A 19,650-nucleotide genomic window follows, 5' to 3' on the forward strand; every position below is an offset into this window, starting at 1 on the left:
ACTTGTACAGATGAGCAGTTATGAGCCCATGGATGCCATTCAGGTGTTTGAGGATGTGGATGATCAGTTTGCCTCAACTTCTAAGGAGAATGTCAACAATTAATGTGATTTACACGTTTTTTAAAGGCTTCTCATAGAACCAAGTTATAAAACAGCAGACTGGAGTTTGATGCTTTTTAAGCAGGACAAATCTTGGGAACAGCTTTTCTTTTTTCTTTTTTTTTTCTTTTTTCAGGGACAATGCACACTGATCAACAGCAAAACTGTAAGTGCGCCAGAGTTAGCCAGAGAGGCTAATTTTCATCTGCTGTCCCCAGCCAGATGTTTAAAGGCAGCCTAAAATTACAAAATATCAAATAACATACTAAGGTTAAAATAAGTCAATAAACATACAGTAACGTAGACACACCCAGTTCACATATAAGCAACAGAAAAGTGTACCTGCAGTACAAGCGCATATATAGCACATAACATACATCAACACAGGGAGTCAGATGGCTGAGCGGTGAGGGAGTCGGGCTAGTAATCTGAAGGTTGCCAGTTCGATTCCAGGCTGTGTCAATTGACGTCGTGTCCTTGGGCAAGGCACTTCACCCTATTTGCTTCGGGGGGAATGTCCTAAGTGGAACATCTTGATTTTCGGCCCCATGGAGCGAGAGAGAGAGACATATGAGAAGTTTGTTTTGGAAATGGGACCAAAATCGAAGTTGCTCTCTTGAAAAACTGTAAAAGAGGAGGGCGGCATGTAAAAATAAAAATAACCTTTTTATGTCGCCTCTTTACTTCGATGTTGGTCCAAACTTCTCATATGCTCTCTTTCGCTCCATGGGGCCGAAAATCAAGATGTTCCACTTAGCGCTCCCCCTAGAGGCCTGGACAACTTCGTTGTGAAAACTGGATGCAGCGTTTTTGGTTTGCGTGCTTTCGTTTTTGCAACGTGTTTATGTATTTGCAGCGTTTTTGGTTTGCGTGCTTTCGTTTTTGCAACGCGTTTATGTATTTGCAGCGTTTTTGGTTTGCGTGCTTTCGTTTTTGCAACGCGTTTATGTATTTGCAGCGTTTTTGGTTTGTGTGCTTTCGTTTTTGCAACGCATTTATGTATTTGCAGCGTTTTTGGTTTGTGTGCTTTCGTTTTTGCAACGCGTTTATGTATTTGCAGCGTTTTTGGTTTGCGTGCTTTCGTTTTTGCAACGCGATTATGTATTTGGTTGTGTTGTGTGTATTTGCAGCGCGTTTGCTGAATGCTGCGCATGTGTTGTCAAATTCATGAAATTGTTTTCTTAATTTGCTTGTGTTTTGTCTATTTGCATGTGTTTTCTTAATTTGCAGCGTGTTTGCATATGTCGGCCACCGTAGGTATTCGCTTACAAAGGGTATGGTAAGACCTGGTCTGGTAACACCATGGAAACAAACACGGCTTCCTTTTACAGTCCAGTTTCATATTACTTACTGAGTAAATAGTCCAAACATGCGCAAGAACATACCCAGTATCCAAGAAGATTTATCATGACAGTAGAGGAAAACTTCCCGCGGAGGTAGGTAACTATACCAGCCAAGTAAATGAGGCCATCATCGATAAATGTATCTGAAAAGGTATTTTATTGTAAAGTACTATCTTATCTTCTCATTAGACGTGGACTGTTACCGACATAAACCTTAGGTAACTGCAGGGTAATAGTAGAGTATTTTGTTCGTAATTCTGCTGGAGCTTGGCCGTCTTTACCTACTTAGTAGCAGTGGTATTTACCCAATAACACATTATAATTTACCATATATATCTCCCGTAGTTACCAACTTACTACCAGCGGTATTTAAATAGTAATATTTATAAGTTTCCAGGTAAATACTAAGTTTTGTCTTCTGTCTTTACCTAATTATCTAGGTATTTACCACTTTGGTACCAATCGGTAATACCCAATAAAACACATAACATACCCTTTACTTTCTATGTAAATACCTAGTACTTAAGGGACTGTAAAAGGAAGGGTTACCGATTAATCTATAATTTCAATGTGTTCTGGAACTGTGCAGACCGTTTTCAAGCTGACAGACTCCACCCAAACCGTAGAGGATCTCGACTACTAACAGCAAACATCAGTCACGTGCTCTTGACCACAAATCAAGTTTCTCTCCCTATCCCTGTTGTGTCTAAGCTGACTGACACCTCCCAAACAACCTCCCATGGAACAGAACAGAACATTCAAACAGCCTCCTGCAAGGACATGGGCCCTGCACAGATCTGCACCCCCCCGGATGAATTCCCTTGTGATGGAACAGCTCAGTGACATAGACTTTCCCAAAGAAAAGCTACGCTAGGACAGCCACCATGCTATTTCATTGGACATACCGGTCATCATCACAAACAGAAAATGGCATGGTAAAAAGCATGGTTACAAACCTGAAACTAGTGTTAGAAGTCACATAACTATCCATATTCTTCCAACAGATTTATCTACCCCTGTTTTATCTGTTAATACCCCACAGATGAAACTGGCCCTTCTAAATGTTAGATCACAAAATAACAAAACATTTCTAGTTAATGATCTGACAACTTAGACTGCATCTGTCTAACAGAAACCTGGCTAAACAATGACTCGTCAACAGCAACATTGATAGAAGCGTGTCTGCCCGATTACAGCTTTCACCAAGTTTCTAGGACATCAAAAAAAGGTGGAGGAGTCGCAGCTATTTTCTCCTCTAAACTGTTGTTCTAAATAACTGAGTTGGGTGAATTCACATCATATGAATATCTTTCTATAGAGCTGAAAACCGAATCAATACTTTTTGTTATTATATATCGGCCACCCAAGCACTCGCCAATATTCATACAAGAATTCTCTGAACTATTATCACTATGTGTCACTAGATATGACAGAGTACTTAAACGGAGACTTAAATATCCAAGTAAATAAAAAGCAGACCCAAGAACTATTGAGCTCTTAAATCTCCTCGACAGTTTCAATCTAACTCAACACATAACAGACCCAACACACCGGCACAGAAACACACTTGATCTAGTGATAACAACTGGACTAAATATCAATAATATTTCAATAACTGATCTACCCCCTCAGACCATCATTATATACTTTTTAATGTGGAAATTATCCTATCAAAAAACAAAAAAGAATTCTTAGTCCATAGAAGATATTTAGAGGATACAGCTATGAGACATTTTCTGAACAATTTTCTCAATATGAGCCGACTAACCATGATTACTCTCTGAATGAAATGGTAGAGAACCTCAAAGATGCACTATTATCTGTGTTAGACAAAAAGAAGTGCACAAGCAGAAGATGTTAGTGAAACGAAAAGAAAATGCCGTGCAGCAGAGCGAAAATGGAGGGAAAAAAATATCACTGTCCACTACAATATCTACAAAGATACTCTAACCACCTATAACAAAACCATCCGTCTAGCAAGGAGAGAATATTTCTCCAACTTTATTACAGAAAATGCCAGAAATTCCAGAGTTCTTTTCTACACCATTGACCAGCTGCTAAACACTGTCCCTGCCTCCACCTCCATCCTCGGCGGTTAAATGTGAAGACCTTGCTTTGTTCTTCCAGAACAAAATAACTTTGATCAGAGCTAGTATTATTAATAGTGGGGTCGAAACTGACATCAGTAGATTCTGCAACATAACCATGAGCACATTTACCTGTATCACACTTGGTGAACTTTCTAAAATTGTCAGCGAATCTAACTCCACAACCTCAGATACTGATCCTATACCCACAACATTCTTTAAGCGAGTGTTTGATAGTGTCTCAGGTCCGGTACTAGAGATTATTAACACATCCCTTAGAACTGGCGTCTTCCCTTCAAAACAGCTGTTGTAAAGCCCCTATTAAAGAAACCCAAATTGGATAACAGTCTACTTGCAAATTACAGACCAATATCAAACCTTCCATTTATTAGTAAAGTACTGAAAAAGATAGTTTTAGTCCAATTAAATTATTTTCTTGAAGAAAATAACATCCTGGAAGTCTCGCAGTCAGGTTTCAGGAAATATCACAGTACTGAAACTGCTCCCACCAAAATAATTAGCGACCTCAGACTAAACTCTGATGCAAATAAAGTCTATCCTTATCCTGCTAGATCTCAGTGCAGCATTTGATACCATTGATCACGACATCCTAATCATCCATCCATCATCTTCCTCTTAGAAATCAACCTAAGCAGGGAGGCCCAGACTTCCCTCTCCCTGGCCACTTCCACCAGCTCTTCCTGGGGGACCCCGAGGCGTTCCCAGGCCAGCCGAGATACATAGTCCCTCCAGCGTGTCCTGGGTCTTCCCCGGGGCCTCTTCCCAGTGGGACGTGCCCAGAACACCTCACCAGGGAGGCGTCCAGGAGGCATCCTTATCAGATGCCCGAGCCACCTCAACTGGCCCCTCTCGACGCGGAGGAGCAGCGGTTCTACTCTGAGCCCCTCCCGGATGACCAAGCTTCTCACCCTATCTCTAAGGGAGAGCCCGGACACCCTGCGGAGAAAACTCATTCCGGCCGCTTGTATTCACAATCTCGTTCTTTCGGTCACTACCCACAGTTCGTGACCATAGGTGAGGGTAGGAACGTAGATTGACTGGTAAATAGAGAGCTTCACCTTTCGACTCAGCTCCTTCTTCACCACGACGGACCGATGCAAAGCCCGCATCACTGCGGACGCCGCACCGATCCGCCTGTCGATCTCACGCTCCATCCTTCCCTCACTCGTGAACAAGACCCCGAGATACTTGAACTACTCCGCTTGGGACAAGATCTCCTCCCCGACCCGGAGATTGCACTCCACCCTTTTCCGGTCGATAACCATGGCCTCAGATTTGGAGGTGCTGATTCCCATCCCAGCCGCTTCGCATTCGGTTGCGAACCACTCCAGTGAGAGCTGAAGGTCACGGCCCGATGAAGCCAACAGGACCACATCATCTGCAAAACGCAGCGACCCGATCCTGAGGTCACCAAACCGGACCCCCTCAACGCCCTGGCTGCGCCTAGAAATTCTGTCTGTATAAGTTATGAACAGAATCGGTGACAAAGGGCAGCCCTGGCGGAGTCCAACCCTCACCGGGAATAAGTTCGACTTACTACCGGCAATGCGGACCAAACTCTGGCACCGGTCGTACAGGGACCGAACAGCCCCGATCAGGGAGTCCCGTACTCCCGGAGCACCCCCCACATGAGCCCCCGAGGGACACGGTCGAACGCCTTTTCCAAATCCACAAAACATGTGTAGACTGGTTGGGCGAACTCCCATGCACCCTCCAGAACCCTGCCGATGGTATAGAGCTGGTCCACAGTTCCACGGCCAGGATGAAAACCACATTGCTCCTCCTGAATCCGAGGTTCGACAATCCGACGGACCCTCCTCTCCAGAACCCCTGAATAGATTTTCCCAGGGAGGCTGAGGAGTGTGATCCCCCTAAAGTTGGAGCACACCCTCCGGTCCCCCTTTTTAAAGAGGGGAACCACCACCCCGGTCTGCCAGTCCAGAGGCACTGTCCCCGATGTCCACGCGATGTTGCAGAGTCGTGTCAACCAAGACAGCCCTACAACATCCAGAGCCTTAAGGAACTCCGGGCGGACTTCATCCCCAGGGGCCCTGCCACCGCGGAGATTTTCAACCACCTCGGCGACCTCAGCGCCAGAGATAGAAGGGCCCCCCCCCCAATGTCCCCAGACTCTGCCTCCACGTCGGAACACGTGTTGGTGGGATTAAGGAGATCTTCAAAGTATGCCTTCCACCGATCCAGGACGTCCCCCATCGAGGTCAGCAGCGCACCATCCCCACCATATACAGCGTTGAAAGTGCACTGCTTCCCCCTCCTGAGTCGCCGGATGGTGGTCCAGAACCTTTTCGAAGTCATTCTCCATGGCCTTGCCGAACTCCTCCCACGCCCAGGTTTTTGCCTCCGCGACCGCCAAAGCCGCATCCTGCTTGGCCTGCCGGTATACATCAGCTGCCTCTGGAGTTCTACCAGCCAACAAAGTCCGATAGGCCTCCTTCTTCAGCTTGACGGCTTCCCTCACCTCCGGCGTCCACCACCGGGTCCGAGGGTTACCGCCGCGACATGCACCGACCGCCTTGCGTCCGCAGCTCCGGTCAGCCGCCTCAACAATGGAGGCCCGGAACATGGCCCATTCGGACTCAATGTCCCCGGCCCCCCCCGAGACATGATCGAAGCTCTCCCGGAGGTGGGAGTTGAAGCTCCTTCTGACAGGGGATTCTGCCAGCCGTTCCCAGCAGACCCTCACATTACGTTTGGGCCTGCCAGGCCTGACCGGTGTCTTCCCCCACCATCGTAGCCAACTCACCACCAGATGGTGATCAGTTGACAGCTCCGCCCCTCTCCTCACCTGAGTGTCCAAGACATTCGGCCTCAGATCCGACGACACGACTACAAAGTCTATCATCAAACTGAGACCTCGGGTGTCCTGGTGCCAAGTGCACATATGGATCCTTATGCCCTTATGCTTGAACAAGGTGTTCGTTATGGACAAGCCGTGTCTAGCACAGAAGTCCAACAACAAAACACTGCTCGGGTTCAGATCGGGGGGGACGTTCCTCCCAATCACGCCCCTCCAGGTCTCACTGTCATTGCCCACATGAGCATTGAAGTCCCCCAGGAGGACGAGGGAATCTCCGGGAGGAGCGCTTTCCAGCACCCCTCCCAGAGACTCCAAAAAGGGTGGGTACTCTGCTCTGCCGTTTGGTGCGTAAGTACAAACAACAGTGAGGACCCGTCCCCCCACCCGAAGGCGGAGGGAGGCTACCCTCTCGTCCATCGGGGTGAACCCCAACGTACAGGCGCCGAACCGAGGGGAAACAAGTATTCCCACCCCAGCTCGACGCCTCTCACCGAGGGCAACTCCAGAGTGGAAGAGAGTCCAGCCCCTCTCAAGGAGACGGAGCCGATGCTGTGCGTTGAGGCGCGGCCGACTATATCTAGCCGGAACTTCTCTCCCTCGCACACCAGCTCCGGCTCCTTTCCCGCCAGCGAGGTGACGTTCCACGTCCCTAGAGCTATCTTCTGCAGCCGAGGATCGGACCGCCAAGGCCCCCGCCTTCGGCCGCCGCCCGTCTCACACTGCCCCGACCCCCATGACCCCTCCTGCGGATGGTGAGCCCACTGGAAGGGGGTCCCACGTTGTCTCTTCGGGCTGTGCCCGACCGGGCCCCATGGGAAAAGGCCCGGCCACCAGGCGCTCGCCATCGAGCCCCACCCCCGGGCCTGGCTCCAGGCCCGGGGGTGGGAAGTGGTGACCCACTTCCGGGCAGGGGCAACTGAGAACCATTGTTTGTTTTCTTCATGGTAGGTTTTTGAGCCACGCTTTGTCTGGTCCTTCGCCTGGAACCTGTTTGCCTTGGTTGACCCTACCAGGGGCATAAAGCCCCCGACAACATACCTTCCAGGATCACTAGGACACGCAAACCCCTCCACCGCGGCAGGTGGTGACTCAGGGATTGGACATCCTAATCAATAGACTGGAAAAGCTTATTGGGTTCACGGATAGTGTATTGAACTGGATGAAATCATATATCACAGGAAGGAAGTTTTATGTTAGTTTAGGAGACTATAGGTCCAAGAAACATGAGAACTGCTACGGGGTTGCTCAAGGAAGCTGCTTAGGTCCATAACTTTTTTTCTCTTTATATGTTACCACTCGGCGACATAATCAGAGAACATAACATAGATTTCCATAGCTATGCGGATGACACACAACTATATATATCCACTGAACCCAATGATGCAACGGCCATCAATTCCATTACCAACTGCCTGTTGGCAATAAAGAAATGGATGAATGATAACTTTCTCAAATTAAATGAAGACAAAACCGAAGTCCTACTATGTGGCCCCAAATCCAAAAGAGAGATGCTTACTAAGAATCTAGGAGGCTTAACCCCTTGTCTTAAACCAGAGGTGACGAGTCTCGGTGTAATCCTGGACTCAGATTTGAATTTCAACTCTCACATTAATAAAGTGACCAAAACAGCTTTCTTTCACCTGAGGATTATAGCAAAGGTACGACCATTCTTAAACCAAAATGATGCAGAGAAGTTAATTCATGCTTTTATATCCAGCCGGCTGGACTACTGTAACGCACTTTTCACTGGTCTTCCCAAGAAAACCACTGAAAGACTACAGCTCATTCAAAATTCTCCAGCTAGATTATTAACCAAAACTAAAAGGAGAGAACACGTTAGTTCTGTCCTAGCTACTTTACACTGGCTCCCCGTTACCTTCAGAATTGATTTTAAGGTTCTTTTCCTCACATACAAAGCTCTACACGGACAAGGACCTAGCTACATTGCTAACTCCCTTATAAACTACACACCAGCTAGAACACTGCGATCATCAAATGCAGGCCTATTAGAGGTCACCGGAAGCAGTCATAAGAAGATTGGTGATTCGGCCTTTGTCAATTACACCCCAAAACTATGGAACAAATTACCCATAATTATTAGGGAAGCAAATACGCTAGACATTTTAAGACACGCTAGACAGCTTAAAACCTACCTTTTTACCGAAGCATTTAAGTAATTTTATCTCAGAAGGGGTTTACTACTTTTATTAGTTATATTATTGTTTTTATAATTTGCTATTTTAATTATTACTTTTATCACTTGTATTATTGTTTTTATAGATTTTATGTAAAGCACCTTGAGCTACAATTCTTGTATGAAATGTGTTATATAAATAAAGTCTTACTTACTTACTTTACAGAAAATGTCTTATGGCATTGTACAATGCATTTTCTTCATGAAACACCCCATCAGATTAGTGCTAAGCATAGTTCACCTAATACATTTTACTGCTCACAATACTTGTACAAAGCATACATTTGTGCATGTTTTTATGTAATGTACACATACTGCATTTGTTACAACAGCATGGTTTCTTCCGGGTCCGGGTGCTGAACTGGCCTGCCTGCAGTTCAGACATTTCACCAGTTAAAACGTTTGGTGGATCATGAAACAAAAATTTAACAAAGACCCAAGCCCGTTGAGCAGCAAGAATCATGTATCAACACACAAAATGGACAACATTCCTCTCCCACAACTCCAGCAATTGGTCTCCTCAGTTCCCAGACATATACAGACTGTTGTTAAAAGAAGATGGGATGCTACACAGTGATGAACGTGGCCTTGTACCAACTTTTTTGAGACGTGTTGCTGCCATCAAATAAAAAATTACCTTAGTTTTTTCATTCAAATTGTACATTTCATTAGTTTAAACATTTGACGTTTTCTATGTTCTATTGTGAATAACATGTGGGTTTATGAAATTTGTAAATCATTGTATTCAGTTTTTTTATTTGATTTTACACAACATTCCAACTTTTGGGGTTTTAGGGTTGTCAATGGTTTAGCATACCATTAGCAAAGTATCAGTCATATAATATGATTTGTTTCACCCATGTGTGAATATATGCAAAGTGCATGTATTAGTTACATTTACATTAAGTCATTTAGCAGACACTCTTATCCAGAGCGACTTACAGTAAGTACAGGGACATTCCCCCTGAAGCAAGTAGGGTGAAGTGCCTTGCCCAAGGACACAACGTCATTTGACACGGCCGGGAATCGAACCAACAACCTTCTGATTAATAGCCCGATTCCCTAACCGCTCAGCCATCTGACCCAACAGTTATGTTTATCCGCTTTACAAAACATGTTTGCATTTTACTATTACAATTATTGTTCCCGCTATGTCATGACATAAGAATAGGGGGTCAGATGGCAGAGTGGCTATTAGTCAGAAGGTTGCCGGTTTGATTCCCTGCCGTGCAAATTACATTGTGTCCTTGGGAAAGGCACTTCACCCTACTTGCCTCGGGGAGAATGTCCCTGTACTTACTGTAAGTCGCTCTGGATAAGGGCGTCTGCTAAATGACTAAATGTAAATTTAAGAATTGTGCTTACCAACACACTTTGCGACATCTGCTGATAGAAAAGCGAATTGCAGCCTTTAGAGGAAGGGGTTAAAATTGCAGAATGCGCAATTACACCAAAATATGAACACAATATAATTACATTTGCTTTTTCCAGTTTGATTTAGAAAATACAAAAATACTCGGTGTTAAAACACACATCTAGGGTAAAGCAAGGTCTTGATAAAAAAAAAAAAAATCTTCGCTGGGGACAAATCACCCCTGCTTGACGCTTCATCCAAAATGATTGATCAACTTTTAAATACAAAAATTGTTCTCTTTCTTTCAGGCCTCATCTTCCGTTACCCACAAGAAGATTATGAATCCTTCCCTCTCTCAGAGTCTGTGCCTTTGTTTTGCTTGCCCATGGGAGCAAATATTGAATGCTGGGCACCAAACACACGATACCCTCTGCCTGTTTTCTCTACCTTTGTCTTAACCATATCCTCTGGAGAAAAGGTAAGAACAATCTTGTATTCACAGAAAAGAAAGGTGCTAACCCTGTAATTTTGTTCTTTTTTTGTATTAACAAACTTTAAATGCAACAATTAAAAGTAGAGGGTACAATTTCTGGAGAAATTAAGGGGTGTCCTTGCGTCGGTTGCAGATGGGTATGTTTCCAGGCTGTGAATATCAACACTGTATTTTTGTATGCCCTTCCAATGGTTAGCTCCTGCAATTCCCACACAGCAGAAGTCTAGTAGTTAGCTAGCTCTACAATTTACCGAGGCTAGGTCTGAATCTAGGAGCAAAACGGAGCACAGCTGCAATTGTGCAACGATACAGCGACGCGTCACACAAGCTTGAGTCCAAATACATTATTTATTGTGACATTACGTACTATACATTCAAGTCTTAAATTGCTGAGCAACAGTGCAAACACAGGCAGGGATACAGTAGCAACACTAGTGCTAAATAACTATTTAGCTAGTCGGTTCCACGACGCCGGGTAAGTAGGGCTTGTGACACTGCTCACCAAAAGAACGAAGGGCTAAGTCGCTCTGGATAAGTCGCCCTTATCCAGAGAGACTTGTCTAGCAGATTAAGACATATTTGTAGGTATCTAGCAAAAAGTAGCTTCAACTTTCCTATACTTTTAGCTACGGCACTAATGCTGAGGGCTCGCTGATATCGCTATCTGTCTTATTAGAACGTCGTATCTATTTGTCGTTGCTAATGTGTGCTGACGTTTTGACGTTAGGCTAGCACTGAGGTCCCTTGATGCACACATGGCACTTTTTGCCACAAAAAATGTATTCAAGCCTAAACCGTGCAACGGAACGTAAATCCCAATACAAGCAACGCAATCGCTACCAAGACGAACCTTTTGACACCGACGTTGTCTATGTAGTCCACATATTGAGGGATCCTTAGGGGTGGGAAAATAAATAAAATTAAAGAATAATGAATAACTAGAGAGGGTACAATCTCTGGGGAAATTGTAGGGTGTGCTTGCTTGCGTCGGTTGCAGAGGGGTCCGTTTATTAACTGTAATTTTTACAACTGATATTTCAGTATATTTTATATAAAAATGCGTAGGCTACTTATTATTTATGAAGATTGCATAGATTTAAAAGCATACATTTGTTTAAGGCTGCAACTAACGATTATTTTAACAATCGATTAATCTGTCGATTCTTTTTTCGATTAATCAATGAATCGGATAAAAAAACAAAAGAAAAAAGCATTAATTTCCAACCCTTTATTCAAAAACAGAACTAACAGTGCATATTCACAGTGCACAAACAGGCACACAATTTTGAAAAAGTTATTAATATTAGCGTGGATTTAATGCTATTTTCAGAGATGACCAATTTATTTGAGTTTTGTTTAAAACTTTATTGAAAATTGAAAGGTTGTGGGAGTAGGCCAGACTTTATTAAAATAATCTGGTGTATATTTAAGATTTTGACACTATTTTGAAAAAAGTTAAGATTTGAGAGGATTAAGCTATTTTCAAAGATTAATGATTTTATATCATTTTATTTGAAACTTCATTGAAAAAGTAAAGGCTGTGGAAGTATACCAGACATTGTGAAGATACTCTGGTATCTGTTTGAGGTTTTATATTCATACAAATATTATAAAAGTCTGCATTTTTCAAAATGGTATGGGTAGTTTTCACCCGGTCCCTAAAGCGACGCTGTAAAGTAGCGTCTTCCGAATGTGAGACAAATGTCGAATATGAAACTAACCTCACCTCGGTCAATTAACACACTTTTTTAGATGTATTTAGTGTGAAATGCTCCCACACCTTGGATGACTTAGGTCAAACTAATTTCTTTGCCTCCGCCACGTCTCTCCGATGGTCTTTCCTCTACCTTCGCTCTGCTCCGCGGAGTTCTTTTATTTTTATACTCAAACATCTCCGCGACTTATTGAGTGGCGTAGTAGTCGCGCGACACAACAAATCGATAATGAAATTTGTTGCCAACGCTTTTAATAATCGATTTTAATCGATTTAATCGAGTCGTTGTTGCAGCCCTACATTTGTTGCTGCTCATTTACAATTCAAAATACAAAAAGTGAAGTGTAAATGAAATGGCTTTCTTCTCATTTCCCCTGCAAGAGGGAATAGTAATAGTGAAAAGTTGGATCAAACGAAGATATTGGGCAATCCACTGTAAAAACTGTCTTAACCTCTATGACTTAAACGTCACCTTAAGTTTTTCCCTTCTAGTGATATTTTCAAGCATTTAGCCTACTGATATTAGATTCATTCATTAAGAACCCCATTTGAAACAAGCTATTGTAACAACGTTGTCACCGGCAGGATTTCAGATGGAATCGCGATTCAAACAGTACCATCTTCTAACTGAAAATATGCCCCCAAAAAACGTAAATAAGCTTGAAATGTAATTAGGGGGAAATGGCTATTCAAAAGAAGTTTGCTGGAAGTGATCATTGTCAGTAGCAATGCCAAATGCAACCATTTGATATCAGTCTAGAGAGCCCTCCACGCGAGAAAAGCTAACCCCGGTAAATTGTGCTACGAGCAAGCTAGCTGCTGTTGCTAGCCAAACTTCACTGAGGATTGTTTGAATGCGCCGGAAATGAAAAGTGTTTCTTTTGCCATAAAGTTTAGGCTGTGGCATTGAAGACAGCACCACACAAGCTTGAGTTTAAATACATAATTTAATGTAACATTACTTACTGTACATGCAAGTCTTGAATTGCTTAAATGTATGATGCTGCTAGTACACCACGGCAGATACGATACCTGGTGTGCAACAGTATTACTAGCACATCTATGCACTTGTATCTATGCGTCGTTGCTAACATGTGCTGACGTTGTGATGTAGGCTAGCACTGAGTTCCCTTTGTGCACACAAAGGCACTTTATGCCACAAAAATGTTGTAACCTCCTAAACCGTGCAACGGAACGTAAATAAAAATACAAGCAACTGGTGTTGCTTGTATTTTTTTGCAGCTTCGCTGCTTGCCCACCAATTATGCTTGTGCATGGGCTAGCAAAATGGGTAAAATGCCGCTAATTACCCGCCCCGAGCTTTGCACTGCATACCTGTACCCGACCCAACCCTTTTAAACGCCCATTGTTCCAACACTACTGGCCACCCTGAGAGCGTGCATCCTACCTGCAATTCTGTGTACCGAAACACTTCGCTCACAACCAACACCTTTGTCGTTGAGTGTCAGCATAGCTAGATGCAGACGTGTCAGACTCAAGTGTTACACAAACACCGTTGAGTCGGTGCATGCAGCATCTTCAGATGCCAATGTGGCCGACTCAAGAATTATACCAGCACAGTCAAATGGATGTGTGCCGTCATTTCTAGATGCAGATGCTGGCAACTTTGGTGTCAAATCAACACTGTCAAGTTGCTATGTACCGGCATTTTACCGGTACCTGGTATGTACCTTTTCAGCGGCACTGTCTCGGACGAAAAGCGGTCCTGCCACATGCCTTTTAGCTGGGCCAGACTCCCCTAAGTGTGCAGTGCAGGTTCGATACAGAGATCTCACACACTAAAACCAACTTAGAAGGCCACTGAATATTAGGAGAGAAGAACACTAACATCACGGCAATAATAGGCACTAAGGCTCGGCTGACCCCAAACATCGTTGTACAGCGATTGGTCGCACAGTCCAAGGCGGGGTTGGCTCCAAAGGTGCTTGATGGTTTAGCACTGCTCATTGTCAAGCAGATGAGTGTTCTTTGGGACGAGAACATATGTAGCCCACGTCCATAAATATGACTTTATTGAAGTACACACACAGCATTTTTTATTTTTGTCGGGAGGAGGAGATTTCTGTACACGTGTTGATATATATCAGTTTTTTCATATAATCGCACATTGTTCTTTTTTCAATTTCCACTTTGTCATGCATGATGTCCCAGTATCAGGAGACCTCTCATTAACGGGCACTTTTTGAATGCGAAAGGGGACAACAATATTTTTTTTCTATTTATGGTTTGAACTGTTAGAGATGTTTCACATCCACCGAATAAGTCATTTCCTGGTGAATAAAGCTATAACTCTGTCAACAACAATTGTATGAACATGTGTTAATAACCCTAAATACCACATTTAATTTAATTGCTTATGAAAAGAAAGTGTTGAATGGTGATCATGTTTCTGTTAACACTGAGGCCTTTACTTGTTTGTAGGTGTATGGTGCAGCAATCCAATTCTACGAACCCTACCCAGTAGAATTACTCAATGAGAAACAGAAGGTGCAGTTGGGCCTGCTTACCACTGTGGAGAAGAAGATGATCCCCAACAGACCTGTTAACACCAACAAGTGCATCTGTCTGCTTTCCCGCTGGCCATTTTTTGAGTCCTTTCGCAAGTTTCTCATGTTCCTTTACAAATTGTCAGTTTCAGGCCCACATCCATTGCCGATTGAAAAGTAAGAGCCTTACAAATTTACTTTGGGAAATGGGGAGGTAGTTAACCATAGTTAACTTTATAAGACAAGTTATATAGCAAGAGCTAAACTAATTATTTGTTGTAGATATATTTAGAATTAAGTAGTCTTGTGTTTTTCAAACTAAATTTAGCAATTAAATTAAATTTAGCAATTAAATTACATTTATAAGAGTGTCTGCTAAATGACTAAATGTAAATGTAAATTTAAAATGTATTTTTACATTCATCTTTTAGATACATAACTAAAACAATTTTACATACACAACTTTTGTTAATAACTGGTGGACTTTTGGACAATGACGGATTTGCTGTTTGTGGCATGTTCACGCAAATGTGCATAAAACAGGAGGTGGTATTTCAGAAAAGCATTGTTTTAAGTAAGATTGAAGGGATCTGTAGTATAGAGTTAGCCTGGTCCTAACCAGACTATATCACATTTCATTTGTACAGAGAGTCTGGGATGGCTCCATTGACAAGCGTTAACTTCCTTGAGGGCGGGTACTCTGTTGAAGTTTAAAACTATTGGGTCTGCCCAGAGCCACTCTGGATCTGCCATAACCAATCGATAGTGTTCGCCTTAGCCAACTCCTTCACCACTAATGGAGCTCGCTGGAAAATAAAACTTTTCCTGAACCCCGTGGGGAAGAGAGCCACAACATCATGGCCACCAACAAAACTCTGTAAAGATTTTTCTTGCTCCGGCTTTAACTTTAGGATATTCGGCAGCGTTGCCACAATGGACCGAATGGCTTCGCTCGCATCTTTCTCCGCCACCATTACTGAACTACAACCCAGACTAGCGCACAACATCAACGACATCGTTCTCAGCCACTCCCTCTGTTCGCTGATTGGACCGGTAAAATTTGATTTGAAAAATCTGACTAATATGCCCAGGGCTCCAGACTAACATTCTCATTGGGGGCTGAGCACCCCTGAAGGTCTGATCCTAGAATCACCCCTGTCCTACACCACACTTGCTGAGCAACAGCGCAAACACATGCAGAGATACAGTAGCTAGTAGCCGAGCAGCTAAATACTTATTTAGCTGCTCGGCTCCATGACACCGGGTAAGAAGGGACAGTTCACCAAAAGAACGAAGGGGAACCCACTTGTCTGGCAGATAAAGACATGTTCGTAGGAACCTAGCGAAAAATAGCCTAAACATTCCAAGACTTTTAGCTACGGTACTAATGCTGAGGGCTCGCTGATATCGCTGTCTTACTAGAACGTGGTATCTATGCGTTGTTGCTAACGTGTGCTGACGTTGTGCACACCTAATAAATTCAAAATGTGTTGGTCGCGCATGCGCGAGTACTTGTAAAAAATGCTCGCACTGTCTCAAAAACTGGTCGCAAAATGCGACCATTTGGTTGCAGTCTGGGGCCCTGATGCCGAAATCCCAGACCTAGTACAGAAGCAAAATGAAAATTGAGCTGAAGGTACGTAGGAGGGCAGAGCCAGGATGGTATAGAGTACAGATTTCTATGAAATCCTAGCAATGTTGGATCTAAAATGGGCCATTTAGGCAGACTTGATATATTGGTAGTTGACAGTTCTTATATTGAAGATCAAAAGCTGTTCGTCAAACAGAGCAATAACCCTGTTGTGCTACATCACATTTCTACCATTGGTAGTTTGTCTTTTGTCCACAAATGTGGGGCTATAGTTGCCTATAGTATATAAACTGGCTTATATACTATAGCCACCATATCAGGTGGCTGAGCGGTTAGGGAATCGGGCTAGTAATCTGAAGGTTGCCAGTTCGATTCTCGGCCGTGCAAAATGAGGTTGTGTCCTTGGGCAAGGCACTTCACCCTACTTGCCTCGGGGGAATGTCCCTGTACTTACTGTAAGTCGCTCTGGATAAGAGTGTCTGCTGAATGACTAAATGTAAATGTAAATATAAAGACATAGATGCGTACTGTACTGACTGCAATGTCCGGGTTGATCAATTCTGTACCATTGCGGCTGTTCACCAATAATGTTTCATACAATAATGAATTCATCAATAATGCCAATTGCGTAGGCTCAGTATAGGAAACATAATTGTTTCTTATATACTATTTTAATTATACCAATATGCTGTTCTTATTGGTCCAGAGGCGTTCTCAAAAGTTAACAAATTTGTTTGTATACCTCCTGAAAGTTCGCAGAGGTAAACAAACATTTTTTACGGACGTAGCAGCAAGCGGTTGCCTTGAAGATGTAGGGATTGACCTTAACAACATGGCATCTGTTCGGCAACAAAGTATATAGCTCTAGCCTAAACAACCAAATATGGTTTTTGCACAGGTCCGCAAGTACAAACAGAGCAACTAAGAACATTCTGAGAATATTCTATCTATTTGAGAAAGGCTTGCCAAATGAAGAGGCAATCCCAGACGCTCAGCTTCCTGATATTTTGAGGGACTTCTACATTGCTTTAGAACAGCAAAATAGGGCAAACTACAAGCTGTCTTCCCTCAAATGTATCAGGGCAGGATTGAACCGCCACTTGAAGGAAACCCAAAGTATTGATATAATTGCAGACCCTAGATTCACACTGTCAAATTAGATGTTCCGTGGGGTTACCAAACAGACCAGGAAAATGGGATTGGCTACTACAAAGAGCTTCCCAGTAATCTCTGATGATGATCTATCCAGGCTAGCCATTTACCATATCACCCCCCAAAAACTCCAACAGACAATGATGTTTGCCTTGATGTACTACACTTGCAGAAGGTCAGTTGAAAATTGAGAAACAACAAATCTATATCTTTATTTTGTGTTTGTAGATCTATTAGAATAGTAAAAAAAAAACTGTTTTGCAGAGGATGTGAAAACATTCATGGAATGACAAAAAGTACATTCCAAGAGTTCAACAATTGTGCAGGTCCAAGGTACATTGAGCATGTCATCAATGAAGAGGATAAGAATCACAAAGAAGATGACTCCTCAGCCGCCACTGAAGGGAACATCTTTGAAACACCAGGTAAACAAAGAGATCCATAATGGAATTTCATGGGTGTTCTGCAGATTCTTCCTTCCTTACAATTTTCCCTTCCTTTCAGACAAAGATATCTGCCCGGTTGCCAGATTCAAGCAGTACATTGCCAAACTTCACCCTGACATGGATACACTGTGGCAAAGTCCCAAGAAACATCCCAAATGCTTCCGTTGGTATGACAAGCAGAGATTGGGCCACAATGCCATTGGCAATTTCATGAAGATCCTGTCGGAAGATGCCAACCTGAGCAAGACCTACACCAATCACAGTATCAGGGCCACCTGCATAACAGCCTCGGATAAAGCTGGGTTCCAAGGTTGTCACATCACTGCAGTGAGTGGGCACAGAAGTTAAACCACAGTATGCAACTACTCCGGAAGGTGTCCTGAAGAAAAACAAGTTGAAATGTCTGCAGCTTTGGCAGCTACTCTGGTTGTTCCCAGAGTGAAAAATCCTGAAAGTGTGCCAGCTGCACCAGACCTGAAAACACCGCAAGAGCTTGAGATGGAAGTCATCAGCGATGAAAATCTGATCAAGATCCTTGAAGAGAGTGAGCGTCAGGTGGCTTTGTCTAAAAATGCCACAGTGCCCAACCCAGTGGACCCCCAGATGGCTGTGCAGAATGTGCAGAATGCCATTCATAATGTCCAAAATGTGCAGAATGTGAAGTATCCACAACCGTTCATGCCACCAATGAACTTCACCAACTTTTCACACATCACCTTACATTTTTACCAGAAGTTAACAAACCGTTTACCTGTGATATAAAAAATAAAATAAAATAATAATAAAAAAGTTAATTTCCGTGATATCTCAGCCAGAGAGTTGTTCTGTTCATGAAATAAAGTATTTATTTGTGTTATTGAAACTCCACACAGTTGTTTGATATGTTGCCTTGGAGATGTAGTGACGTCACCAGTGCAAGTGCAGCTGATTGCTCTGAAAACATGGCGTCTGCTCGAGATTCGCCGTGTTTGATTTGGGATCTTCCCACGTATTGTTGTAGTATATAAGAAACCAAATGTTTACTCTTCGACAGGTCAGCAAACGCTTTGTCGCCTCGATTTGTTAAAACAATGTGTTTGTTAACCGAGACCGTAGACTGAGTAGTAAACATTTGCAGTTTGTTCACCACTCAACTATATCATTGTTTGAGTCTTTTGACTGCTAGGTATAGCATAGAAGATGTGAATGGTGAAGGATAATCATTTCTAATTTCTATACTGAGTGTAGGCAACAGTCACTTGAAAAATGAACAAACGACTCACACCTGAAGACCCAGTTGTGTGGTGGATGAATAATTTTAAGTTTCCTCTTATGAGCCTACGCAACTGTCACAAAGAATTTAAATTATTTGATTTCGATGTTCTTGCCCCTGATTGCATGGCCATTTCACAAATATGTTTTTTTCTTGTTTATCTCAACAGACACATCTCACACTTCATGCACAGTGTGCCCTTCCCTTCCCCTCAGAGGCCCAGGATCCTGGTCCAAGTGAGAATGCTGCACTTTTTTGTGTTTTTATACATTTGTGGCGACGCTTGTTTTTTTTTTTAATGACATTTAATTCTTGATGTCTCCTTTAGCTATCTGCACACGATACCTTGAATCTGTCTCAGCCTGTGTGTACACCATTACCTCTCAGGTAAGAATATTAGGTATTGTCCTTATATTTTTTGCTATAGTACCACACTATCATTTAAAGGCAATCCTCATAAACAAAAGTACTGTGACAGCCATCTAAATTGTTGATAAAAAGATCAGCTGTGGCTCAGGAAATAAAGCGGGTCATCCACCAACCGCAGGGTTTGCCGTCTGATACCCGGCTCATCCTGTC

The 19,650-nt window shown here is 43.2% G+C and overlaps 1 protein-coding gene across 9 annotated transcripts in view; it reads left to right on the forward strand.

Annotated features, from left to right (window-relative positions):
- The window catches only part of dennd4c (DENN/MADD domain containing 4C), a 173,142-nt gene that overhangs the window by 42,087 nt on the left and 111,405 nt on the right, over nt 1–19,650 (forward strand). For 8 of the 9 annotated variants that reach the window (XM_067261180.1, XM_067261185.1, XM_067261182.1 and 5 more), the window contains exons 5-8: nt 10,225–10,394; nt 14,566–14,807; nt 19,241–19,307; nt 19,400–19,458. In XM_067261180.1, coding sequence (XP_067117281.1) covers nt 10,225–10,394; nt 14,566–14,807; nt 19,241–19,307; nt 19,400–19,458 — 538 coding nt within the window. Of the gene's footprint in view, nt 1–10,224; nt 10,395–14,565; nt 14,808–17,683; nt 17,799–19,240; nt 19,308–19,399; nt 19,459–19,650 lie in introns of those variants that run through there. The other variant, XM_067261189.1, reaches the window with a different exon arrangement.

Source organism: Osmerus mordax, chromosome 23 (assembly GCF_038355195.1).
Source record: "Osmerus mordax isolate fOsmMor3 chromosome 23, fOsmMor3.pri, whole genome shotgun sequence".
In the NCBI taxonomy this organism is placed as follows: Eukaryota; Metazoa; Chordata; class Actinopteri; order Osmeriformes; family Osmeridae; genus Osmerus; species Osmerus mordax.